The sequence below is a fragment of the Athene noctua genome, chromosome 2, assembly GCF_965140245.1.
Source record: "Athene noctua chromosome 2, bAthNoc1.hap1.1, whole genome shotgun sequence".
In the NCBI taxonomy this organism is placed as follows: Eukaryota; Metazoa; Chordata; class Aves; order Strigiformes; family Strigidae; genus Athene; species Athene noctua.
Genome location: NC_134038.1, coordinates 166,648,197 through 166,675,909, shown reverse-complemented (window position 1 = coordinate 166,675,909; position 27,713 = coordinate 166,648,197). Strand labels below are relative to the sequence as shown.

Sequence of the window (27,713 nt, the reverse complement as noted above, 5' to 3'; positions counted from 1 at the left end):
CTGGGTCACGGCCCAAAGGGGGTGACACCAGAACTTCAAGATCTGGCAAGTTCTGGGCCTGCGCAACTGGCGGGAAGTATCGGAGTATTTTGGCATCCAAGTTGGGCTGAAATGGAAAAGCACCTGATGAAAGTCAATTATCTCAGACCCTATAAATAGTCCTAAGTGAGACCCTTTGAACTCTCCTGGATTGCACTGAGCTGTGACCAGCATCTCCCCTGAGGTGGGACACCTCTTAGGCACAGACTCCTCAAGGTTTGAAGATCATTTGCCCACAAATCTGACGAAAGGGCAGGGTGAAGTCATACTTCTTGAGGCTCGATTACTGCCTGTTGAGGAATACCAAAGCATTGTGAGTATTTGCTCTAAACTCAAGGAGAGGAAAATGTAACTGTAGATTCTTTCATCTACCTCTCTATCTGTGTGATTCAATATTTGCCTTCCTGAATGTGGATGTCTACATATTTCACAAGATATCCAAGTATTTCTGTGCTCTGTGTGTATGTTTTTTGTTTATACATATATATATATATACACACACACACTTTAATTTAGGGTACCTAAGGTAGTAAGTTAGTGTGAATCTTGTCATGCTTGAATCTGTAATTAAGTCACTGTTTTAATCATAACATTCTACCAAATCACCTTGTTAATCTTTAAACTGATAAATCATTAAGTGCTACTGAAGCTCGACCTTTTGATCCCCCTCAAGCGGTTAATACATCTTGAATTACTGCTAATTCATAATCTTAAATTATTACTAAATCGTAGCTGTGTCAAATATTTTAATCCACAACAGCCTCATTGTCAGCTTTGTGTAGAACTCCTTTGTGCTCTGGAGTGTGTAACTCTTGAGGCAGCTGTTCCACCAGGAAAATGTTTGGAAAGCCCCATAGATTTCAGATGTGACACAAAGTTTCTTACGGAAACAGACATCTAGTCAAAGAACCTTATCAGCTCCTGTGTGTTAAGGAACAAACTGGACATCCACAGAAGGACTGTTCATTTTCCATCTTCCTCTTGTGAATCCCCCTCTGTGCTGAAGTTAAGACTATCAGTCAACAAAAAACACTTCTCAAATGGGAGAAGCCTGTCATGAATTATGCTAGATTTAGGGAGTGCTTAGGACATTTTCATACTAAACCAGGTGGGATGTAAGTGCCACCATGTTTGCTGTAGCCCCTCCCCTCCTTAAACTCTTCTCTTTCCCTGCATCAGCCATCCTAAAAGGCATTGTGCCTTTGCAGCCCTTCCAATCTCACCCATCCTTGAGGTTCATAATCTACCACTCACTGCTACAGAAACAGGCCCAGTCCACCACTTTTGTCACATGCAGTCCTCAAACAGGCCAAGCATTCCCTTCCCTGCCTGCTGAGAGACAGTCAAGTTATTGATGCCGTGCAGCTGAGGAGGTACCTGCCCACTACAGCCCGTGTCAAGTGAGTACATCACCTTTGCAGAGGCAGGGATAAAGCTGCTTTAATTCAAGGTCTAGTTCAGAAGTAACTGAAAGCGTTCCAAACCGAAGCCAAGAGGTGCTAAAGATCTTCCTCTGTCAGGGTAAACCTGAAACTCTTCCTCAGATATTGTTTTTCACTCTCCCAGGTCACTTTCTCTCATGACAGTAATGGTGTTGCTTCTAAGTATCTAAAACCATCTAAGGATGCAACATAGAGCATGAGCACTTACACTCGGACTGGTAAATGCTTCTCCACTTTGCAAGAGGTTATAGCCTAAAACATTTGAAATTTAAAACTTTCTTCTTGCCAGGCTGTCTTCTAGATGCCCAGAATTCCTCCCTTGCTGTTAAGCACTCGCTCACTCTTTGCATGAGCACTGTCTTTCCCCAAGCAGCATATAAGCACTAAAGGATGCACATTATACAGAATATGCAGTGCTGCACAAAACGTGCCAGCAGGGAGTTTCTCCCTCAGAAATCAGCAGATAAACTTACTAAAAGTTTATTGTTAGACGGAGTTAAGACAGGCCAGCACTTTACATCACATTACTTCACAGCGTGTGGCACAACAGACAAATCTCGGGACCTTAAACCACAATGAATACGGACCTAACCATCTGTTTCCTCCCCTTGGTCAGATCAACATCTGTATAATCATGATTAGTATGATCAAAAATAGTGGGTGTTTCAGAGGGGTTTTTTTAGAGGTGGGGGGTACGGATTAGCATAAACAGTTGGTCTTAAGGGGTGTGAGGGAAGAGGAAAGATTTGTTTGAGCTTGAACCGTGGACTCAAGCCTTCTTTTGCCAGATTACTTTTTAACCTGGCAAACTTTTTAACTTTTTTTTTTTTAAATTTTGCAGCATAGTTTAATGTACCAGCACATAAACCTCATTCAAGTAGGAATGCCAGCTCAGAGTCCATAAACTCAGGAGCAACTTAGGCCACAGGGGCAGACTGTGGTGTCCAACGCCGAGATGCTGCTCCTCTTTCTGTCCCAATGTTTGCTGCTTTTCTCCAGGATCCTCACACCTCCTAATTGTGTTTCCAACTGACATCCCCTGTCACGTGTCACGCTCCAGCTGAATCTGCATTCAGGCTGGGACAAAGACCATTCTGTCATGTGGAAAAACAATTCCAGACTTTGTTTAACCAACACCAACACGCTGGAGCAAATTCTCCCATTCAGACTCTGCTCTTGTCAGACCTCAGATAGTCACGACTCAGGATGAATTAGTGTTCAATTTACTGCAGCCACCTCATAAGCAGACAAAACCCCACAATGTGCGATTTAAGAGGTAATTGTGAACAAACAAGACAGAAAGACAATAAAATGCCCAATCCTAAAACAGCTCTTAGCAGCATAAAAAGGAGGAAGTGAAAAACAGAGGTAGCTTGGATTAGGCTTTAGCATGGGGTACAGGGAGTGTGCCAGTGCCAGCCATGTGAAGGAACTAGGCAGGTTCAACATTTTCTTGGTAGGCACAGTTTAAAAAAAAAAAAAAAAACAAAAAAAAACCACACAAGAAAATGAACAGACCCATCAAGACTCCCATCGTGAACACAAGACCCTCAGGTTTTCGGTCAGCCCAGGTTCATACACAGACGAGGCCACACAGCAAACATTTGAAGCACAGGGCAACCACCTCTACCCTCAAGCAGTGAGGCCAGCTCAGGATGAACAGCAGGACATTTGGCCTCATCACATCTAATTAAGCCACGGAACTCACTACCACAAGTCTGTTGTGTTGCCATGCGAATACTGTACACGCATTCAAAAGCAGCTGGACGAGTTCATGGAGGAAAACTCAGTTAAAAGTTCATAAAAAATAAAAGGATTGAACTCCAGCTCAGGAATTCCCTGAGGAGGCAAGAAGCACATGCAAAGGGAATACTACGACAACCCTTTCCAGGTTTTGTGGTGTTCTTTTCCAAACATGTTTTTCTGCCATTATAAGAGGTGAGACAGCTGAGCTTAATACTGCCGATTTCATGCATCAATCATAAAATTGTTTGTTGCTCACCTGCATGGCAGGACCTCAAGCACTGAAAGAAGAGACAATGAAAGGTTGTCAAAATATCAACCACATTAAAATCTCAGCAAATTTAGGAGAGCAGAGTGTGGCCAGGTTACAAAGGGTCAAACAGGCATTCAGTACTCTCTTCAGAAAGCACTGAAGTCACTGAATAATTGATTTTTCAGCCCCAAGGAAAAGTTTTTTTTTTCCTCTCCCAGACTTTTGTCTTTGTCTTCAACAGAGAAACACAGGAAAAACAGGAAGCTATGTGTGGGGGAGGGGAACGTGGTTGGTTGGTTTTGGTTTTTTTTTGTTGGGTTTTTTTTTTTTTTTTCAGAAACAGGCAACACAAAAGCTTTACACAAACGTTATCTGACCCAGCTTTTTTCTTTCTTCTCTCAAACCCTAATTGGAAGCTTACGTCCCTTCTTTAGAAGTTCACTCCTGAGACCCATAAAAACAACCATAAACCTTTAGCTGACTTCAAAAGGACAAAATCCATCTGCCCTTTCTGGGTGTCTGAAGGCTGAACTACCCACCCCAGACATCCTCTGTAACCAAAAGAGGCACATCAGAAGCTCAATTTAATCCAGTCTTAGTGAGATGAGCGAACCTTTGGGCATACCTGGTCTCTCTTCACTAGCTACAGAATTAAACAGCTCAAATAAGACCCTTTACTTGTTGACAACTAAGGCTAGAGAGGATCACTCTCACCACAGTTAAAGACATCATTCAGCCTTTGCAAATAGCAAGGCAAGTATGATAAGGCCCACAGGTGAGATGATGTTTACTTAGTGGTTTAAACCCCCATGGCCTTGTAGCTCCCATTATCATTATCGTTATCACTTACAAGCAGCTTATGCATGCAGAAGCATAACTATTGTGACCCAACAACTCATGCAACACAGAATGACATGATGCTACTGGATGAAACTCCAAGCCAAACCAGAAGCAACTACAGGTTGTCTGGAGGCAGCAAAGGAAAGGAGATAATGAGAAGAGAGAGCTCAATCATTCTACACTGGAGTGGAAATATGGGAACGACCGAAGATAACAGCCAGGGACAATTTTTGTGTCACAGCTCTGGAAGCAGCTTTGGGAGCAGGAACTCCTCTCCCTTGGCCTCATACTCCCAATATGTCTAGTCTCTTTTCCAAAGCAAATGGGATTTCTGTGTGGCCTCAAAAAAGCAAGAAGAATGACAGAGCACTATACATCTGGGGTTCAGAATGTGTGTTACAATCTACATCAAAGCAGTTTTGAGTCAGACCCTGAGCATCAGTCTGAATTACAGCCTGGAAACCAACCCAGAAGCACAGACAATATCAGAGGAGTGTCCCCTGGGACAATGGGAGAGCTGGTAGCAGAACTGCTTCACAGATGAGATGGAGCTCAACGTACAGTAATGTCATCCCCCTGAGCCATCCAGAACTTGCGTAGGACTAAAGGGGATTTCACTTCCTTTGTGCTAAAAGACAGAAAAATCCTCATAAAGCTGTAACAAGAGCAACTTTTGAGATGGCTGGTTCCTCCAGATATTCACAAGTGAGGGTCTGGATCCATCCTCTGCCTTTTGACACCACTGCATGCCTCTGCCCCCATTTCACAGATGTTTGCTTATGCTAGAGGCATTATCCAAAAGCTCATGACGTGTCACTACAAAATGCCACTTACAAAAACATCCCAGATCTTCCCTACCAAGTGACCCATGCATAGCCTAGGCACTTCACAGCATCGCCAACACCTGCCAGAAAGAGGGCAGGGCTGAAGTCTGCACGAAAGAACAAGAAAGGATTCAAAGGACATGCTTGGATTAGTTTAATCCCTGCACCCAGTCTTTCTCTGCTTTCTGTTTGGGTTCCTTAAACTCGCTCATGTCCTGAACTGCCAAATTTTTCTTCACCTCTCCTCTAGTGCCCAAAGCCTTTACGGAAGACTGAGTGTAGTAGGAAGCTTCCAGTGCTTCATAAAACCCTTCAGGTGCTCTTGGAGGACAAATTAGAAGCTACTGAAGGCAGGACAGACCTGCAAAGAGTCACCAGTGCTTCCTAACCTCTGATCATCATTCTGAGACGCTACAGTTCACTGTGCTGTTTCAAGTGCCAAAACCCAGGTCTTTTGATGACCTGAAGAGCTGGTCAAAGCTCTGACAAAACTGTTCCACAAGAAAATTCCTGTTCGTTGAGCCCAAGGTACTTTGAATGAGCCTTTTCCAATTCAACAGGAATGTAAACAATACCTGACCAGGTCACGCCAGCAGTCTAGCTAGACTGACAGCAAGAATAAGAGCTGTTATTTAGAGAACAAACATAAGCTTGGCCACTTTCTGAAGTTCATTCCTCTTGTATTGCCCCAACAACCTGTTTCATTAGGGATCTCAAAAGGTGCAACCTTATTCCTACTATCTGCCTATGGACCTGTTGTCCCCGAATTTATCTTATCCCTCTTGAACTTGCGGGTTGTCCTTGTTTGAGTGAGTGGTGGGGGCTTTTTGGTAGCAGGGGAGGTGGCTGCAGCGGTGGCCCCCGCGAGAAGCTTCTCAAATCTTCCCCAGCTCCAAGTCAGACCTGCCTTTGCACCAAGGTTAGGCCAATTAGCTGTGCCTCTGTGAGAACACATTTAAGAAGGGGAACCTGAGAGGAGTAGTTGGAGTTGTGAGAAGATGTGAGGAGAACATCTATGCAAACACTGCGGGAAGAAAGGAGGAGAAGAAGGGAAGGAGTGTGGGAGCAGAGATTCCCCTGTATCCCATGGTGAGACAGCAGGGCCACCTCTCCCTGCCACCCATGGAGCTCACTGTTCGAGCAGATGCCAAGTGTGGCCCATGGCAGACCCCATGCCACACCAGGTGACTGTGCCCAAAGAAGATCAGGACCCCATGGGAAGGCAGCCCCGCCGTCGTATTTCAGCACTGAGAGGATTGCAACACACAGGGGTGATCCACATGCCTGTGGGAGTGACTCATGTCAGAGTTGGCTTGTGGAGGACTGTCTCCTGTGAAAGGGGGACTGCACTGGGCCAGGGTAGGAATGCCAGAAGTTCCCCTTTCCCCTGAGGTGGAAGAAGTGCAGGACTGACCCTACTCCCCAACCCTTCCTGTCCTTATATCTCAAGTTCCTGGGTCTTATGCTTCCTTCCCTTTTTGCTTCCCTTACCCCTGCTGGGGATAAGGGTGGAATGAGCAGCACTTTTGCTTATTTTCCCCTTCTCAGCGCTGAGAGGGGAAGAGGGGAGTGAATGGCTGTGTGGTGCTCAGTTGTCCTCTCAGCTGAAACCACAACACACTGACATTGTTTGCCTCCAAAATGCATCACTAAATTGAAGTCAGGGTCTTGATTCTGCTTGGTTTCCTTGCAGATCTTCAAAAATCTTACCTTGCAGCTCATTGGAAATTGAAGTCATTGCAGTAGCAATGAAACTACCGAGTTCAGGGAGCAGCTGCAAAGTCTAGGAAGCTTCCAGGCCATAGGAAATTTCCACAGACAAAGAGACAGAGCTTTGGTCCAAGTCCAAATTAAACTATGCTAAAGCTTAAAAAACAGTCCCTCCTGTGATCTGCAGCTCCTCCTCTTCTGGCTCTAAACACATAGTTGTTTGTTAATTTTTTTAAGCCTTAAGTGTGTTACTGTTCCCCTATAATTAGGCCTTTGACCCAGACTTTTCACTTAACACCCAAGACACCTGAAAGTTTTTGACCACTTCCCTCCCCTGCAGAAACCCAGCCGAGCTTATCTGCCTCTCCTGCCCCAACTAATTAGTTGGGTATTGCTTTCTTTACTATGCCAGACAAGCTGTGCAACCCCAGCGTGAATGCACAGCTTCCAGCCTTACTTCATCAGGCTTGTATTGCCAGGTGAGGCTGCCTGGCATGGGTGGGAAATCCCTTCCTCCAAACAGGAGCAAGCCCCAACACACACAGCATCAGGCAGCTGCCTGCAGGAGAGGGACTGTGTGTGCATATGCTTCTCCAGCATCCCTTTCTGGAAAACACAAGGTGAGAGCAAGCAGAGGATTTAATGCCACAAGTCTAGACCATTCTGGGAATTAAATACCTTAATGACAGCGAGGCCAATGTGTTGTCAAGATGGAGCACAGGAGTGCATGCAAGTGCAGTTTACACTCCAGGAAAATGCACTCCACACATTTGGTGACTTGCACCAGTAACATTTCTACCTGTAGAAAACACTGCTCTGCCTCAGGACTTTTACTCACGGCACATAACCTTTAACTGTCCCTTCAGCCTCCTAAAGCTGATCTTATATCCCCCCTAAAATACGTGGCTAAAGATAAAACTGAGACTCGGGATCAACGGGAAAAAACAAACCAACCAATGAACACTGGTCACAAAACCAAAAAACAACCAGCGCGTAGAGCAACGTACCTTGCATAAAGCAGCCAATTAAAATTCCCCCGTGGTAAATGCTACAGCAGCAGCTCCTCTGAGCTTCTGAGTCCTGAAATACTCTGTCAGAGCCGCTGCTCTCCCCTCCCACCTCTCCCTCCCACGTCTAGCCACCTCGTTTGCTGAAACACAGATCTGGGCCTGTTCATTAGCTTAGACACCCACAGAGCCCAGAGAAACAGTTACGAAATCTGTGCAAATAGGATTTCTAAAGCAATTATTTGTTATCTGCCTTTTTTAAAAGGACATTTTGTGATCTACGCTCCTGCAGCTAGTGTTTAGGGAAACTTAAAATACAGGAAAATGAAAGAGAAAAGGACGGGATGTGTTTTCCCTTGTGCAGTGCCATTCCTCAGCTCTAGTCCCTTTTCACCTACAGTACATTCCCATAGCAGTTTGCCAAACGAGTCTCCTGTGCTGCCAGTTTCTCCCCTCACGCGACTACTGCACTGGCTGTAGCTCGCAGATGAAAACCCTGGGAAACAGGACGTTTCCTGCTATTCAGAGCCTGCTGCTGAGAGCGTATGACAGCCTGCACACCATGCATGCAAAGTCTGTCCTCTGCTACACCTCAGCCAGCAGTAACTATTTCCCCTCCTTCTGAAAAAAAAAAAAAACAAACCAACAAAAAAAAACCCAACCCAAACTGAAAACAAATCCAAAACTCCCAAATCCATCTATCAGGAGGACCCAGAGTCCTCCCCCGCACATCTACTCAACCTCAGCCACCTCCTACAAGCTCAAAAGCTTTTTCTAGTTGATCCCAAATTACAGAAAATTCCCACAGGCATTTTGTCAAACCAGCAGCCACCACCATGCACTTTGCTCTCCACATCAGAAAAAGTAGTTACACTGCCCGACAAAAGCCCCGTGCCCTCCCCTTCTACTTCAGAGTGTGCTGAAGAGCGCTAATAAAGCCCCATTCTTTCCCAGGCGCTCCGACATGTTACGACTCAGCAGCTTCCCTCCTCCCCAGCTACACTATTTCAAGGACTTTTACAAACTACTGGAACTTACTGCAGGCTGAGGGATCAGTCTGTTTCTACAGCGAGGATTCTCAGGGTGTAACAGGGAGACAAGAAAATGCTTCAATCGCCTTTTGTTTTGCAAGGTTCTTCCATTGCGTTGACTTCCTTCCCACTTCCCTGAACTTCTGGGGTCTTTTCCAAGAGGGATGTGCCCATAACTCACTGTCTGCCTCAACACAATGGTTTACACCACGCAGGCAGGCAGAGTAGCAACCCGCAGAGCATCAGTCCTCGTACACAGTGGGGAAAAATATCAAGGAAGGATGCAGATGGGGAATGGAAAGGATGAGCTCACTGCCGGCCTCCTACCTGCTCTGCAAGCTGTGAAGTTAAAAAGCTGGTGATCAGGACTTTGGCACAATTAGTGACTTTTTTTCTTCCAGTCCAAAATTTGGAATGAAATCAGATTTTTCCGTATCCTGAGGAGCGTTCATCCACAAGGGACTAGGTGGCAGACAAGCACCTCAAGTCCTTTCAAAGTCTTTGCATAGATACTTGAGCTCAGGAGGATTTTCCAGCCCCCAGGTCCCTAGACAGGTGGAGGTTGCTCCCTGGCAGAGTTTTGGAGATCCTGGTGCTGAGCATTTCCCTACTGAGCACAAAGGTTTGGGGCTCTCCAGCTCCACTGCGCCATTGTGTGAGAGGCCTGGGAGCTCTGCTCCATGCTGGGGGAGATGGGCACTGGAGAGCGCACCTTACATCTACAGCCTTCATGTTCAGACCACTGAGAACATTTGGGTCTGGGCCTCAGGCTCAACATTGTGGTTTGTTTCTGTACGGCTTTGGTTAGGTGGCTTGTTGTGCGTGCTTTGGATTCATGTTTTTCCTGTTACTCTTTTTAACTCCAGTCTGTTAAAGCTGCGTTGAGACTGTGCTGACACAGAAAAGTACAACTGTTTGGTTTGGGACACCTCTTTTACTTGTGTTTCCTCAGCAGAATTCTGTTTCCAGTCACTCAGCTAGGTTTCCTAAAATGCTCAGAATTTGCACTAAAGTCACGTTTGGTCTGAGATCTCCAGGCTGTTTCTCAGCCTTAACCCCAAGGAGCAGCAGCAAAAGCCCCAGGTCCTGATGTTTGCGCCTCTGCATCTCAGCTCTGAAACATCTGGATGTGGACAAGGTAAGTCCTGATCTCTGCAACCCAGTTTTCAGTATGCTCCTACCCATTTGCAGCTTTTCCTCTTCTCCCACTTCTCCCCAGCCCTAATCCCCCTTTCTCCTTTGGATACCTCTGACAGCAAACCAGACAGCCAGGATTTTTCTTTACCTTTCTCTGAACAGCTTCACATTCCTGCCCCACTACATGCTGTCCTCAACAGAGATAAGACCTCCAGCTTCCAGACCAAGATATTTCCCACCATCGTCTAACCTGTTCCCATTTCACGGACAGCTCAGATGATTGTGCAGCTGCTGCCAGATTGCCGCAGGTTACAGCATGAATTCTTGTTGTTGTTTTGCATTAAAACACTGAGTGAAAAATGACAGTGATTTGCTGCTACTTGAGCAACCACCAAGCCATCCTAGAGCTAGGACCACTCTGACTCATCCTTCAACACGCTGTGGGCATCTTTATATCCAGCCTTTAAAACCAGATTAGGTCTGGGTTGGATATGGAGGGCAAGACACAGCATGATCCATCACCTATATTGTAGCAGTTAGTATTTCTTAAGGTAAAGTGATAAAGGGTAAGTGTCAATAGTGCTCAGCTGTCCAGAACATTTCTGCAGTAGACGGGACAGTGATGAGAACACAGATATTTCAAGAGCATCTAAATCTGTGCATGAGACATGCTTCTCATCTTGTAATACTGCAATTTCTTCCCCATCCTGCTTTGATTTGGGGGGGGGGGGGGGGGGGAAGGGGGAAAAATCATACCCAAAGACCTATTTTGCAAATAGGTAAGTTTTACTCCTAATCAACCCCAAGACAAAAAGTCCTGGTTTGGTCTTGGGAACTTGTTGGTTTCAAACCTCGAAGTAAATAAAGGAAAGTAGACCTGAGAGACTTTTAATTGTAAAAACAATCAGGGACACATTGAGAGATGCAGCTATTCTTTTTGGGGAAAAAAAAAAAGAGAGTCTATGCCTGAAATTTTGTCAGAACTAAGCTGCTTCTACTAAGAGATTTTATGAAATAAACACAGTGAATTTCTGGGGAAGTCTTTAGAAATCTTCCCTGTCAGCTCCTTGTCTCTCTCCATTTATCTGACCAGATCGTTATTAATGAAATTATTGCTGGCTATTTGCAGCCACAGATCTTAAACATAGAGCATGTGATACCATTTCTAGCCATAAGCTTAGGGACTACTACTAGCATTTGTCTACAGACAGCAATATCAGACGATTCAGGCTTTATATTTTGCTCTCCTGCTTGAGCTGTTTTAACTCTTGTTTCCGGTGCTTGCATTTGTCACTGGCGATCATGGTTTAAAACTAAGCTTAACACCATCGCTAGAAACATCTACTCAAGGGATCAGAGAGAGGCAGTTACTGTGCAGTGGCAACAAATATAGTCTCCAAGAGGTCTCCCCTAAATAGATAACACAGCAAATTGGCATTCAACCACCTATGGCAACTAAAAGCATTTACCTCTAGAAATACCAAAGTTTGATCAAAAAAACTCTAAGAAAAGGAGTTCACCTTGCTCCTCCTGCTTAGGGTTTTTAGCCACGAGAATAGAAACCTCCATTGAATCTCACCCCAGTTCATACTTTGTGAGAAAATGTCTCCTTTCATAGAATCGTAGAATGGGTTGGGTTGGGAGAGATCTTGAAAAATCTTCTAGTCCAACCCCCCTTGCCATGGGCAGGGAGATCTTTTGCTAGATCAGGTTGCTCAAAGGCCCCATCTAACCTGACTTTGAACATTTCCAATGATGAGGCGTCTCCAGCTTCTCTGTGCAACCTGTTCCAGTGTCTCACCACCCTCACAGTCAAGCGTCTCACAATCCTCATGATTTCCTCTAAATACAGCTTACCTGAAACAAGTTTCCTTTTCTATTAAGGAGTTTTTGTTCTGAGTTCTGGGGTTTTTTGATTTTTTTTTTTTTTTTAAACCAAAGCCTATTTATAGTCCAATTTTCTCTGCTGAAACTAGGTCTCAGGCAAATACTTGAGTTCTGGGGCCAGTAATGCTGAGTCAGCTCTGTTGGCCAGCACATCTTTCTATCACCAAGACAATACCATCCCATGTTACAAAACCCAACCATTCTGGAAATAGCAGCTTTATGACTCAGTTACCAGAATATCCTTGACTATACCAGATCCAATACGGGGTTACTAAAGCATGTCCCAGAACAGCAGCAAACAACCTGCAGCCTCCCATTCCCACAGCATCACTCAATGAAACCTCAGCTCCTGCTTACCCCTAGGTAGAGGCTATTTGAAGATATGAGAAAAATAAACTTTTTTTTTTTTTTTCTCCAACAAAAGATAATTCCTCCTATTATAAATCCCAGTATCATATAGCTTTCTTTTCATAGAATCATAGAATAGTTTGGGCTGGAAGGGACATTAAACATCAACCAGTTCCAACCCCCCTGCCCCGGGCAGGGACACCTTCCACTAGCCCAGGTTGCCCAAAGCCCCGTCCAACCTGGCCTTGAACCCTTCCAGGGAGGGGGCAGCCACAGCTGCTCTGGGCAGCCTCTGCCAGGGCCTCACCACGCTCACAGGGAAGAATTTCTTCCTTCTATCTAATCTGTATCTCCCCTCTTTCAGTTTAAAACCATTACCCCTCATCCTATCCCTACATTTCCTGATACAAAGTCCCTCCTCATCTTTCCTGTAGCCCCCTTAAAGTATTGGAAGGCTGCTAGAAGGTTTCCCCGGAGCCTTCTCTTCTCCAGCTGAACACCCCCAACTCTCTCAGCCTGTCCTCACAGGGGGGTGCTCCAGCCCCCTGAGCATCTCTGTGGCCTCCTCTGGATCCTCTCAAGCAGGTGTGTGTTCTTCTTGTGTTGGGGGCCCCCGTATAAGAAACTTTTTTCCTTCCAAAACGTTATTGTTAAAAAAAAATCAGCAGCTTCATTTACCCCTCAAGACATCCAGGAGTTTCAAATGCACATCTGTGTCAATTAAAAGAGGACTGAGTTGGGAGACAGAGGAGGCAATATGAATCTAAGATAGCACCAGGCCCAGCTAACACCAACTTCATATTTCTGCTGCCTTGCTACAGGCATGCCACAGGATTATCTGAGGCTTTGGCAAGGAATAGGGCAGTCATAGCAACTGGAACCTCACTGGATCTGTTACACTTCAGCCAGGTAAGGATCTGACACAGCACCTACCCCAGAGAGGTGCAACAAGCTGAAATACTGATTCACTCACCCAGGGGACTCTAACATAGAGGTGGATGTCCAATCTAAGCACAAACTCTTTAACTCATGTGCCTTGCAAGCCCAGAAACAGGGTATTTGTGCATGCCATTGGGAAACTATGCGTGGAACAGGAGCTAAGTATGCAATTATTCATATCTCATGCAAAAGAAGTTTCACAATCTTCTTGATAATCAAATTTGTCCTGGTTCTTTTTACTGAGGCAACAAAAGTCTTTTCCCTAAAGGGTAAGAGAGGCATGGAAGGAAGGAATGATTAGAAAACGAGAAACCAGGATCAACAATAGGTACAGGCATGTTTTCTACATCTGAGCTACCGTTCAGTAGTAAACCCATATAGAAATCAAACATTTCCAGAAATTCTCCAGACTCACGTCAGGATGCACAGAAGAACACAGGTAACAGGCACTGCGAACAGTCACGTGTCTGCGTCTATATTCCTGTCCACACGAGGAGGAGATGACAATCAGACAAGACCAGGGATAGATTGCAGCACAAGACTGGCCCAGAGCAGGACAGGCACAGAACAAACATGAGCAGAGAAGGCATGGAAAGGAGCAATATAGACTCAACATCTTTCCTTACTGCACTCATTTCCTTCTGTAGGTGCAAACTGAATGTTTCGGTATTAATCACACACAGGTTCTCAGCTTAAAGAGTCAAGAGTTAATCCCTGGAAATATGCACTGTCTAGACATCTCAGCCTTAGCTGAGCAGCCAGATGACCTAAATACCATTTCCCCAGCTGTTTACATGACCTTTGTCAAGTCCACTCCACCTGTGCTCTCCCCTGTTAGACAGCAGTTGGTCCCAGTACTCTCTCTAATGCCACGTCCGTGCAGTGCCTGGTCTATGGCAGACCCAGTTCTTAGCACCAGCATTGCCAAAGGTCCATCACCAGCAGGAACTTGCTATAACTTCTAAGTTGTAGAATTTGTAGAAGTGCAAGATCATCCAAGCCATTGACAAAACACTATAGCTGTTGGCTGATAGCCTTCATCAGGTAGCACCTGGTTCTCTTTAGAGTAAGGAAGAGCTGGGAAGGGGCAAAACCAAACAGGAGCACAATTGCCACCAGCATAAGGGACAAAACATTGGTCCTGACCCACGGACCAAAAAGTACCCGAGAGTAACATGTCTCCTTGTGCCTGTTAGTCAAGCTGTACCAGTTCCTTAGCCTGTTGGACAGACTCCAACTGCAACAAGGTGGTGCTGAAACTGCATCATGAGCTGCACCAACTGGTCGCATCCTCCCCCTGTCCTACCCAGCACAGGAGATTAGGCTGCCAAGGTGGGAGAAGTAGATGGTCATGGTGGGGATGATCACTGTTTCAAGGTGTGTCTCCCTCCACATGACCTGTGGTACTTGCTTCTACCCTGAAGACAGAGGGGCGAGTCGGGATACCCATCCATCTGGCCATAGCTGCTGTCCAAAGGTCAGGCTGCTACATCGCTCTCAGAACTTTGGAAAGCCCAGATGGTTTACAGACACTTTGTGAAGATACCAAGCCCCTCTGCAACAGCACCGAGCCCCACATCATATCCAAAAACACAAGCTCATTTAGCACACCATAACACATAGTGTTACATGACTAATATGCTTACTGCTTAGTAAAGCAATCCTAATTGTTACTCCACAGAACAAAACAGATAGAAATACCAGTCCTTAGAGCAGCTACCTTTGACAGTGACAGCTAGCCAGCCCAAGAACTCCATTGGGACCTGCTTGAGGATTACTTCTCTGTAACAGCAAACACAGAAACAAAGAAGCCTTTTTTTAAATAAACCCAGGATGCCTGGTTAGTTACAAGATTGACACATGACTCATGACTCCAAACTATTTATTGCTCTGTGGTAGCTTGTCTAACCAAAGGTCTTGCTAAAGGGGAAAACTGCCTCTGTCAGTCAGCCCCAATTCCACAGGAGCTGCTATACATGCAGGAAGCCACAAAACAGGTAAAAAAAGACAAAAAGAAACCAGCATTTATGTTATCATCAAGCTATCATCTTCCAGCTCAGAACAGCTTCTTCCTCTGTGCAAAGTTATCTGAAACCACGAGCCTTTCAGTGGCTTGTTGGATGGATATGTTTCCAGAAAACTGTAATAATAGAAAAAGGCATCATATTGCTCTTTCACTGTAGCAGAATGATTAAAACCCTTCGAGCTCTGAAAATGACATAAACATTTGTCCGAGTTGGAGAAGAGAAGTGATACTAGTGAGATAAGCAAGTACTTAATTGCATGAGTCTTCTGGGCTGCAGAACAGCCCAACTGGGGAACGGCACAGAAATCTACAGTGCTTGACTGCAGGAGGACGGAGATTTGTACCAGGGCTCTTCCAAACACTCCGAGCAGGGTGACACAACCCCAGTGCAATGCTGGGGCCTTCTTCCCACTCCTTGGCAAGCTATGACAGATTCATCCAGTCGGCAGATCAGAGCAATCTGATAGCCAGAGGCATCTGGCACGTGGAGATATGAAAGAGGAACAAGGGTGCCAAACTACAGATAGGCGAGAGACTCCCTGAAGGAGAATGGAGAGCAGAAGTCAATGAGATTTCCTTTCTTAATGCATGAGACATTGGCCAAGACCAATCTCCCCCCATCACCAGATGGTTTTATGGGTACCTCCTGAGAGGTTTGATTTGAGAGGGCTGGGAAAGACTCTCCTCAAACACAGGCTGCATGGGAAAAAGACAATGAGGGTCAGCTAGCACGTGAGCAACTCCAAAGAGTGGAGCGAGTCTTGGCCCAGCCTTCCCCCCTTTTCTATCCTTCCTGGTTCCCAAATCCCACACTGGGGTAGCAGCACAGACCAGACAGCCCATTAGCAACCCACCTTTGCCACAAGAGCAATGACAAGTGACTGCAACACTGTCCCTGGAGATAGAGCAAACCAGGAGGAGATGACCTTCTCTCTGCGGTGACATAAGGACAGTGTCCTTCTCCTTGCCTTGGAGTAACCATCCCATGGCACCACACTGGCCGTGTCCAACCTCTCCCTTCAGCAGCCAAATGGGGACAGCAAGGCCCTGTCCCACTGGGCTGGAAGCCACCTACAACCATGAGGCATGTCGGCTACATGACAAGTCCAACCGCCTGGAGACACGCCGCCAGAGAAACAAAAGCACCTTGTCCCATAGCGTTGTGGTGAATCACACCATTATATCCTGCTCCCACGGCACATGCCCTATCAGCACCAGGATGGATTTTGTGAATATTTGCCTTGACGCAAGTAGGAAATGAACAACGTTCCTGTTTTACTGAGGCAGAAATGACAGGATTTTGCTGAATTCACAGCCTCCCCAAACTGTCTTGTGTCTTAAACGTGGATGCATCCTTTCCCAACCCCACAAAACACCCAAGCAATAAACTTCTGAGAGAGACAGTCACACACTGAGCATCACCCCATTTCCAAAGCTGTAACCCCCTGATCTTCATCACAGCACAGAGCCAAATCTTTTGCAATAGGACCACAATCTCCCATGAGACCACTTCAACAGCGGTTTACTAGCATCTCCCAGCAGCCGAATGCCACCTGAGCAGAAAGTCCACCTTACCACGGGTTGAGCTGTCAGCCAGGACATGTAGCCATGTGAACGGAAAGAGGAGCTGGTGGTGAAAGCTGCCTGCTCTAACTTTTCAGCTGCTCTATTTACTCACTTTAAGGGAAAAAAAAAAAAAAAATACTGGAGGAAGTAACGTTCCTCTCCCAAGTTGCACTGCAAAACATTCTTGGTAGACATGGAAACCCCTGGCAGGCTGCCATCACTTGGCCAGTCTCCACATTAAATTTCAGCGAGCTACTCAACACTTGAATGGCTTTTAGAGAATTTAAAGGGAAACGGCAGCTGCAGGCGGGTGATGTGGCTGCCGTTCCCTATAGGCAAGCGTTAGGGGTGTTCCTGGATTTGCCTTCAGCTCTGCGGGAAAGCTCGTCATGCTTCTTCGGTACAGGGCAGGCAAGTTATGACGGAGCCAGCTGAAAACAAATAGAGCCTCCTCATTTCTCCAACAAAGGAGGGTTCCTAGCTATAGTCTGCAGGGACAGAGGGCAGCCTTCGAAATACCTAAAGGGGGACTGCAAAGATGAAGGGAAAAACTTTTCACCACACTCTGGGGATTAAACTGCAGCCAAAGGTATTTAAGAAGATTCATTCCTTCTTTCTCTTGGCTTCCCCCTCTCCTGTCTCCCAGCTCTCCTCCCCCACCCTGGGGCTTCCCCCTTTTTGCTCATGGTTGGGCTGAAGAGCAATGGGGAACTGGGAGCCTGGGCTCCCTAGAAATCCCTAAACACTCGTGAGAGCAGGCAGGCACGTGAGCTTGGGACCTCACTGCTCTGGGAGAAGAGCAAGGAGAGCAGAGAAAGCCTGGAAGTGATTGTTGGAGGGCACGGGGGCTCTGGGGTGGTTGGACAGAGATGATCCCACACTTGGGCAGGAAAAAAGACCCTCCGTCTTACCCCGAATCCCTTATTCCCACTCATTCAGGAACATGCCTTCTGCATGGCAAAGGCTTATTTCCCTCCAGATGCTGTAACCCTGCCCAGTGCCCATCACCAACGCTTCAACGTCCCTTGAAGCACATGGAGGAAGGGAAGCGGCGTGTACCCAGCAGAATGAGCAGTGTAACAGCTGTGACCTGCACAGAAGTTACCCACTGCTCCAGCCTCAGATTTCTGTCAACAGTGCCTGCAAACAAGTTTACCACAAGTAAGTGAGCACGAGCGCAGGTGGGACACACAACTTCTCTCTTCAGGGCCCCTCATAAATTTGCATTAGAAACCTTGTTGAGAAATCCCAGCTACTTGACAGACATCACTATCAATAAAGCCAAAACAAAGCAAGGACACTCGCTTCCCTGCTCTCTTCTTACATGCTCAGTGTATTTCCAGGAGACCAGACCCTGAGTCCCCCATGGCTCTTCCTCCATTTGCCCATCACTCCAAATGCGGGCAGATAGCAAAGAAGCCCCAAGGTGGGGCAGATGAGGCAGGCAAGAGCCACATCCCCCTTCAGTGGTTTGACCTCAGGGCCTTTTGCTGCCATGCTGAGCAGACTCTCACAGATGAACACTGCAGCATTCTCCGAAATGGCATCATCACAGTTTTGCGTAGCAACAACGCCAGCGCCGCAGCGATTGGCGAGGTGACATGTTTAGCAAGAGCCACTTTTCATTTATTTCCCAAGAGGATGCAAAAAGGCACAGGCTACAAATAGGAAGATGAGAAGTTTCACAATTATCCAGCGAGGGGTCATCACTGGTTGGGGTGTGTAGAGAAAAAGACAACTATTTCCCCTCTCTCCGCAAAGCCTACTTCCTCACTGTTGCTAAATTCAGGAGTTTTGTAACACTGGTTTGGTTTTTTTTTCCTCTCTACAAAATATCCAGCTTGATGGCTTAGATCACCAAACTAGATGTTTGCATATAAAGAGGGTTTTTGTCCTCCTTGTCATGAAAAGACCTCTAACAAAATAAAAAAAAAACCCTCTGAAAACTCAAAGGAATAGAAGGCCAATATGAAATCTTATAATTCAAAATCCCAGCAGGAGATTCTGCTCTGACCTACTCCAGGTATTTTCAACTTGTCCCAAGGAAAGAAGTTGAAATGAAATTACAAAATGCTGGAAGGTCCAGAGTCTGCAGAAATCTACTTTTTTTTTTTTTTTTTTTTTTTTTCTGCCTGAAAACTAAAGGAAGCTCTTCACTTCAGTGACCCATATATAGAATAAGATATCTGGAGGTTGGAAAAAAAAAACCAACAAACAAACCAGCGATCAGGTTTGTTTGTGCTATTTTTGCATAACTCTTGGCACAAATGTTTTCCAGCAGTGGTTTGATGCCACAGCAGGCCTGGCTCATGAGCACACAGAGAGTAGATAACTCCCCATCAGCTGCAGGAAAGTCGCAGTCTAACTTGCTCAGTGCATTAAAAAACAAAATAAAATTTCCCAAACCCCACACGTCTTGAGAACCCACAAATAAAAGGATTGGAGCAGTGTTGAACTCCCAGTTTATGGGCAAGGCACTAGTAATAAACTGCACTCTGGAAACAGCAGCCCAGAGGCTTAGGGAGCTTATATTGCGTTTGACCCAGGGCATAGCAGTTGCATTTCCATAAGCTTCTCTAAGCAGACTAGTATAGTGCTTCCACTGGGTTTTCTAAATAGAAGCAGCAGGAGTGGAGCCCAGTTGGCTGTGGATTTATGCCCCATGGTTGTGTTCACTGGTGTCTAGCAAGATGCTAACCAAAGCTTCCCACGGCTCAGCTTGTCATAACATCTCTGACCAGCATGGATCCTCTGGTGTCCAGCAAGAATTATCCACATACTATCCTTCTTCCTTCCACAGGCAGTACAACAGATTTGAATTTTTTTACCCAACTGCACAGAAACTCAGTATCTCCCGGAGCTTGGCCAATTTCAGCTGAATTAAAAACAAGAGCAAAGTTTTAGAAGTCCAGAGGAAGAAGGTAGAGTGGAGGGAGGAGGAGAGTGGCAAGCAAAGTATCATGTCCAAAAGTCCCATTTCCTTAAGAAATCAAGCTGAAAAACATTAAAACCAGCTCGGTGAACCACTGCTTAGGATCTGAGCTGAGACTGGATTTTCATCGGCGAAAGGAGGACCAAGCTGCACGACTTTTGAGGCAGATGCATAATTCCCTGCCTCGATGCTGCCACCATCTGTTGCCTGATGATGAGACCTCATAACACAGCATCCCGCCTTCCCTTTCCACTGCCCCTAATACTTATATCGATTTTTCTGAGCACACAGTTTTCTGTCATCTCATGCGTGGCCACACAGCAGTCACCACGTAAGTCTGCAGCGAACACGAATGCAGCAGAGAACCGAATGGCTGTTTTTCCTCCCAAACAATGCACGTGTTGGCACCATTCTACCTTCCTCTAATCTTCACAATCTGATGAGTAATGCAAACCTTAAAACCTGGCCTATTTGAGTTTGTAAAATATTAATTTGCTATAAGGTTCTTTTTCTTTAAATTGTGCTTAGTTCTCCAAAAGCGCTAGAACACAGTAGCAGAAGTGACTAGATCATCCTAGACCTCACTGCTTGTTTACTTGTCTAAAATTCCAAACTTCCTCCAGGAAAGGATACTACAAGAAATTATGAGTATGGGGGAATACAGTAAACCTGGTTCATCCCGTCACTCTCCTTCTGACTGTGATTTTCACTCCATGACCAAAGGTTTTGTTTGCTCCTTGGCAGAAGGACAGAACGGATTAGAGTCCCATGCTCCCTCAAACCCTTAAAATATGTTTTCCCTATCCATCTGATTCAGATAATTTTCGGTAGTCCCTTGAGCAGAGCTGAGCTGGAGATGGTGGCTCTGCAGTTTTAGCTTCTACATCTTGCTGTGCACATCCTCTTTCTGCTTCCTTCACAGATCAAGTCTGGGTGAAGTTGCAGACTGTAGCAACGCATCCACGAGATCCTTCAGGGATGGAAGATGCTTTTAAAATCCCAAGATGTGAAATACTCATCTCTAATAACTCTGGACTCTGCTAGTATAGGGTAGCTGTGATGCTGATGATGCATCAGCTTGGCTTACAGCCCTTTTTCATTAGGGGCAGAGAATTCTCTCAACAGGCCAGGAGGAAAACAAGAGCAAGAAGAGAGCTGGAATCAGTCAGGCAGCTGTAGGAAAAAAAAAAAAAAAAAAAGAAAAAAAAAGGCAAAGCCGTGGTCTTAACGAGTAAACCGTCTTCCTCTGGGGAAGCGGCAAGAGCTCTGAGTGCTACTTTGCTCCCCCTGTCCCCCCTCTTCATGAAGCCCAGCTTGAGGAACAGCAGAGCAGCCTGTAAGTGACACCAGTCTAATTAATTAATGACTCCCTTGCGTCAGCTCCGTGGCTGCTGGGTTAGAAAGGAAGGCAGTAAAAGAAGGGCCAGGACAGCATGCGACTGCTGCTGGTAAATGCTGAAGGCTGCTGAGAGCTGGCTGGGTTATACATAACCTCCCTGCTTTGGGCTGCGGCACAGAAGTCGGAGATATACTGGGAAGAGAAGATGGCGTGGGATCCACCCTTGCAGCATCCTCTCTCCTGGGCGAGGTCTTCCTCCCTCTTTTTGTCCTGCTCGAGAGCTGCCATGGCACAGTTAATCGAGGTAAGGAGCAACTTGATTTACAGACTGGGGGTCCAGGGGTGTCCAGGAATGTGTCATTTCCATGCATGTTACCCAGGAAGAACAGGTAGGGGCAAGCAGGAGGGAATTTAAGGTGGCTCCAAGGAGTTTAGAGGCTTCTCTGGGAGATGCTTTTTGCCTTCTACAGGCCCAGCACTAGAAAGAAGATGCTTTTAAATGCCAATAGCTGCTGCTGAGGACAGTCAGCACTTAAAGGCTGCTTTTAAGCCCCAAAGAGGGCTTGACGAAGCGCAAAGGGCCAAAGTCACAACAAGCATTTACTAGCCCAGTACTGCATGCACAACAAGTGCTCCACATCAGAGGCTCAGGGAGAGAAGAGAAGGACGAGGAATGACCAGGTTGATCCTGCCCCTGGATGTACCTGTCCAAGATAAAAGTTTGGGCTGCATTTTTCTTCTTCTGCCTTTTCTCATTTCCTCTAGTTCAGCAAAAACATTAACATTTGAGGTGAGGTTCCTCACCCAGAGCTCAGTTTCAGAGCTTCCCCCTGAGGATGACTATGTGCTCGCATGGCCCCAGCTCCCTACAGCAAGGCTGGAATGAACCAGGAGGGACAAGCAGCTTCACAGCCCAGGGCTACGCCCTGGCAACAGTTAGAACTTATTGCCAGCAGTTTCAGAAGGGAGAATCCTGCCTGAAAGGACAGCCCCCCCCACGCCCCCGAATTACAGCTGCCAAAAATTCTGCAGCCCAGCCATTTTCAACCTGTTCATTGTTTTTCCCAAGGCCTGAACCATGTTAGAGGCAGCTGCTGTGTTGGTCCAGGGTCAGAGCCCCAGTGCTGCAGTGCTGATGAGCAGCATGTTCCTGCAGCAGATCTTACTTTGCTCAGACTTCTGGGTTTACCTAAACTGCTCAAAAATGCACCCATGCAAGTATAACTATGTTAAGGGGTTAGCATAAGAAAAGGGTTGGGGTTTTTTTTTCAATGTTTTAAAACCCTGCATCCCTGGTTGCCCTGCCTCTCACCTGGCCTTGCACCAAGCCAGGCCTGATCTCTACAGTTTTTAGTCTGCAGATTTAAGCAGTTCATCACCAACACATCAGAGACAATTACAGCTGTGCTGAGTTCACATCCCCACCTCATGGTCCATCTTCTGCCCTGACCCCCTGGCTGTCTCATTTTTACTTCATTCAGAATTTTGAAATAAGTTTTACCAATACATCCTATCCGACCATGATATAACTACCCCAGCAAGGCAAACAGGAATCTAAAACTCAATTACAAACTCATCCACACTCTGCTGTAGGTTGTTGGGGTTTTTTTTTCACCTTTTTCCAAGCTGTTCAGCCTAAAGCTTTTCTCAAGGTGACAAGCGAGGCAGAACTTTCTCTTACAGTGCACATTTCACAAAGCATGCTTCACTGAACCCCAGGCAGCATGCAGGCACAGCATCCAGCCCACCAAGAAGACGTTCTCTTTCATTCTGTTTCAGACACACACTTTACAGGTATTCTCCTCATGCCAAAGCAAAACAAAGATAAACGGCAAAACCACAAAAATTGCTATAAAACAGCTGTAATTTTATGGTCTGCTTTATTTATACAAGATTTTCTTGAAAAATTTTCTACTTCTTATAGCATGTCAGGGGCAGCAAATGTCATCTTGGAAACACAAGCTCTTGGGGCAGGTTAACTACCAGGTATCCAATAATGAGATTAGAAGAACAGTCAGTTTCTGTATTTCTAAAAGCAGATGAATTACAGGCTGCTCTGAAGCTCTGCAAGCACTTTTTTTTTTGTTTGTTTCAAATAATTATCCAATGTAGTTATCCTGAATAATTCAATTTATGCAAAGCCAGCCCTCCAAAGCAAACCGAGAGAGCTCAAAGGGACTGGACATCAGAGCATTTCAGTGAGCTAAAAACAAAAACCAAAAACACTCCCCCCCTCAAAAAAAAAAAAAACAAAAAACAAACCAAACCAAAAACCAACAAACAAATGAACAAACCCAAAATGTCACCAAAAACCCCCACACAATAAGGAGAAGTAAAGAAACAAGGAGATGCTCTTGTTTAATGGTGTTCAAGTGTTTTCAAATGTGCAGATTCGTGTACATTTTTCCACTTAGGAGCAAAGAGGCTCTGACTATTGATTTTAGTTATATTGACAAAAAGCTTTCCTCTTTCATAGATCCTTTGGAAGAATTCTTAGTGCCCCAGGGTTGAAAGTTAACTGTTTAAGGATTAGCAAGCTACCCTGGTACTGGGTAAATCTGGAATTAGCTCCATGGGCTGCCCTGGACACTGCCCCATTCAGCGCGCCAGGAGCCCTCCTGTAAGGTGCTGGGAGATGCTCCTGTAAGGGACCACCTGCACCTCACGCGGAGCCATGGATTCTTCCCGAGGAGCTCCTTGCCCAACTTCAATTGTAATTTGTACAGGTTTGTGAAGATACACACCCATGTAGCTCTACCTAGGCACCCCTCAGTGCCTCCATATACTGACCTTTAAAATCCATTCACATGCTCAGACATTAGCAGGTGCTAGATAAACACCTAGAAGACTGGGAAAAGACTCCTTTCCAGTGTCACACCAAAGCTCTAGCACCAAGAAAAACGAAGAATAAAGAGCACAACTTTGGCTTTTTTTCCCTCCTCTTGCACAGGACTGCTCAGACAATGCATTTAACTCTCATAAAATAATACCCACTACATGGAATGCATATAGCACTGACCCATTCCTTAGCTTTCCATCTTCCCCATCATTTGTCCAAGACCCTCAGCTTGGATGAAGTCTGCATTTCAAGAGTCACACGCAGTTTACACGGGGAAGGAGGGACAAGGCCATAACATAATTCATACTACTACTGTTTTTCTCCATCAGGCCTTCAACATGCTTAAGGGATGCTCTGGAAATAGAATCAGGAGAAGTTAGAGAGGGAGGAACATCAACATTTCCAGTGACTCTAGAACAGAAATTTCCTCTTATAAAGGCCAATATAAACCCCATCACTTTTTAGATTTGGCCTTCTTTTGGGCCAGGGCTGATAATTAGCACTGTAAGGTTTTATGACTGTTTTGTAATCAGCTTAAGGGATAGTCTGCTCTGCAGTGTAACAGGAAAACCATCAGGACTTTGCTTTGGGAAAGCACAGGGAAATCTCTGTGTTTACTTGAGCCACTTTATTGATACTAAGGACTGATAAACCAGCTGGAATGGACCACATTTCCCCAGTCATCCCCATATGGTTCACTATTGAGTTCTTTATTGTCATAATTATCTTCTCATTCCTATTCCAAGGCTTTTCTCAGCCCTCATTTGATTTACCTGGGTTTTCTCTTTTGTTATAAAATTTTCAGTCTGTCTGCAGGTACCTAAAGGAGGGGATCAGGCTGGATAAAAATAAATGTAAAAAATAAATAGCAGTCTGAAAAGCGGACCTTTGGAAACCCCACTGTTTTATAAGAGAGGTCTACTTTGTTTTGGCAGAATTTAGGCCCATCAGCCTCCTGGGTTATCACAAGGTGCTCTGGCCTCAGATGTCATGCATTCTTCATGGAGAAAAAAAATCAGGGTGACCCGATCAGGATAATGTGCATCAGGTCAGCTCTTAAAAGACTTCACCAAGGGTGAAGTTAGACCCTGGGATGGGAAGGCACCTCAGGTGTTCAGGATGTAGGATCTGGTTTAGTCAACAATCCCCTTATGCAGTCAATTCTGCATCTGTCAGACCTTTATTAAGCTCTTGGTCTCTGGAATAGAGTTTGGGGCTTGCTATTCAGGAGATTAAACTATCCTAGGATGTCGAAAGAAGGACCTCTTCAGAAGCTTTATCAGACCAGAAAAATGTGCCTCTTCTCTCTATCAAGACAGGAATTAAAATAAAGGTGCTTCTGGTCTCCCATCAATTCTAGCTTGGACTTCTTGGAAAAGCTACAACATAAAGGTTTTCAGATGTTTTCCAAGTCCTTTCACTTTCAAATTGCCATCTAAACAAATGATATATTTGATACACAGGGTGTTAAGTGGGGTTCAGTTTATACTACACTTAAAAGTATATTGTTGTGCTCAAGGGACAGCAACCCTCCTATGTAGCCTGCAAGTAAATGTGATGGATGTGATGCTGTATACACTAATCTAAAAACGTTCATGTTTAGTTTAAAGGAAGGCAGGTAAAATTACTGTGTAGTTATAGTGGACTCCTGAGGTTGATTTCCCATGTGGATGCATAGATTTGACTCAATAGCTGACAAAAAAAGAACAAACGAGAAAATAATTGTTCAGGAGGACATAGATAAGAAACATACATAATAATTTGAAAAGTCTTAGCTTTAAAAATGGCATCTTTAAGGCGGATACCAGTATTTTGGGTCAGCTAGATTCAAAAATATTATAGAAAATTATAAAAGCCAGTTTCCGGAAAATTCCTTGTCATGGTCTGTCCGAAGAGACAGGCTCAAGAGAGAGAGATGGAGACTATAGAGGGTACAAAGTCACTGGACCCTCACAGACCCAAACCCACATAAATGTTAAGGAAAGAATTACACACGTGCCCAGAGCATTTCAATTATTTGAAGAGAGATTGCATCTATAAACTAAATCCATCATCTCTGCTAATAGACAACTATCCTAAGTGTTACAGCTATGCTGAAGAGGCTTTTGTGTGATTGCTGCCATTCTCAGATGAAAACAGGCATCAGGTTTCAATCTGAAACTGTGGTTCACAGGACTACAAAATGATACAGGTATGAAAAAAATGAGGTTCCTGTTGGGAACTAGGAAGGCTGGAGGTCTGAGTCCACATGTGGGGTGCCTTGGGCCAGCCCAGGAGCAGCGCTGGCACAAGGAAGCCTCTCAACCAGGGCAGCAGCTGTATCTACATCATAATTTAAGATTAATTACTAGATTAATCAGCTATCGCACTTAAATTCAGTCACTGTGATCAGTCTTTTTTTTTCCTAGAGAATCACAGTATCGTCTAGGTTGGAAAAGACCTTGAAGATCATCCAGTCCAACCATCAACCCAACATTAACAATTCCCAACTACATCATATCCCTCAGCACTGGGTCAACCCAACTCTTAAACGCCTCCAGGGATGGGGACTCCCCCCCTGGCCCTGGGCAGCCCATTCCAACGCCCAACAGCCCCTTCTGCAAAGAAATACTTCCTAATATCTAGTCTAAACCTTCCCTGGCACAACTTAAGGCCATTCCCTCTTGTTCTACCCCTTATTACTTGGTTAAAGAGACTCATCCCCCCTCTCTGCACCCTCCTGGCAGGGAGTTGCAGAGGGCCAGGAGGTCTCCCCTCAGCCTCCTCTTCTCCAGACTGAACCCCCCCAGTTCCCTCAGCCGCTCCCCAGCAGACCTGTGCTCCAGACCCTGCCCCAGCTCCGTTGCCCTTCTCTGGACACGCTCGAGTCATTCAATGGCCTTTTTGGGGTGAGGGGCCCAAAACTGAACCCACTCATCGAGGGGCGGCCTCACCAGTGCCGAGCACAGGGCTCAGATCCCTTCCCTGTCCCTGCTGGCCACGCTGGTGCTGATGTAAAATACACAACGCTTGACCTGCGAAGCCACAAATCAGTTATCATTACTGTACTTTCAGTGTTGCGTCTGGACTCTGCCAGGGTTTCCCAACCACTGCAGAGGATTTTGATGGACTCACTAGATAAGTTTTGCCTGCATGGATGTCCGTTTTCAGATTGTCTATCTCCTTCTTGTTAGTTGGAAGGAGGGGAAGGGAGAGAGTGTGTATGTGTATGTATCTACAGCTCAGTCCTCCTGAGCCACCTGTGCCCTTTAGATATGCAATTAGGAATAAACATTGTTAGTTTTTCAAAGCCCAGTCACACTGAAAGCAAAGCAGTAACACCAGTCAAGCCTAATTAGAAGAAGTATTAAAAAAAAAAAAAAGAAAAAAAAAACACCTTGAAGAGCAATGCCTTTTACAGTTTTTCTTCTCTTCTGCTTAATGAAGCAAATAAAATTGTCTCCAGCAGCTGTCTCTTTTTCCACCAGAGATGAAACCCCTCACCATCACCACTGACAGTTCCTGCCTGCCTTGAAATGAATCAAACCCAAAGCAATCACCTTTGAGTTGGGGGGGGTGTGGGGTGTGTGTTTTGGTGTGGGTTTTGTTTGGTTTTGGTTTTGTTTTTTTCCAGTTAGAAGAGCCAATGTCAAACTGTTCTGACCTAAAAATGCAACTTGTCTGGCAATGATTTCGTGTTTTGGGGTTTAAGTAGAGGTTTTACAGCCCTGAGTGTCCAATGTCAGTCCAGATCCAGCTCCTTACAGAGTAGTTTTTCCTCCTCGCAGCCCTTGCTGGGCATTTGGAGAAGCTGCAAAGGTGATTCCTGCAC

At 45.5% G+C, this 27,713-nt stretch overlaps 2 protein-coding genes across 4 annotated transcripts in view; one reads left to right on the top strand and one right to left on the bottom strand.

Annotated features, from left to right (window-relative positions):
- ALS2CL (ALS2 C-terminal like) overlaps positions 1-16,884 on the bottom strand; it is a 49,876-nt gene extending 32,992 nt beyond the window's left edge. The window contains exon 1 of one of the 3 annotated variants that reach the window (XM_074901064.1): positions 16,802-16,884. In XM_074901064.1, the coding sequence (XP_074757165.1) occupies positions 16,802-16,828 (27 nt within the window). In that variant the 5' untranslated portion in view covers positions 16,829-16,884. Of the gene's footprint in view, positions 1-7,858; positions 7,941-8,896; positions 9,013-16,801 lie in introns of those variants that run through there. The other 2 variants (XM_074901066.1, XM_074901065.1) reach the window with 2 other exon arrangements.
- Positions 16,885-20,722: 3,838 nt separating this feature from the next.
- TMIE (transmembrane inner ear) overlaps positions 20,723-27,713 on the top strand; it is a 44,701-nt gene continuing 37,710 nt past the window's right edge. The window contains exon 1 of the mRNA XM_074897526.1: positions 20,723-21,367. Within this exon, the coding sequence (XP_074753627.1) occupies positions 21,269-21,367 (99 nt within the window). The 5' untranslated portion in view covers positions 20,723-21,268. The remainder of the gene's footprint in view (positions 21,368-27,713) is intronic.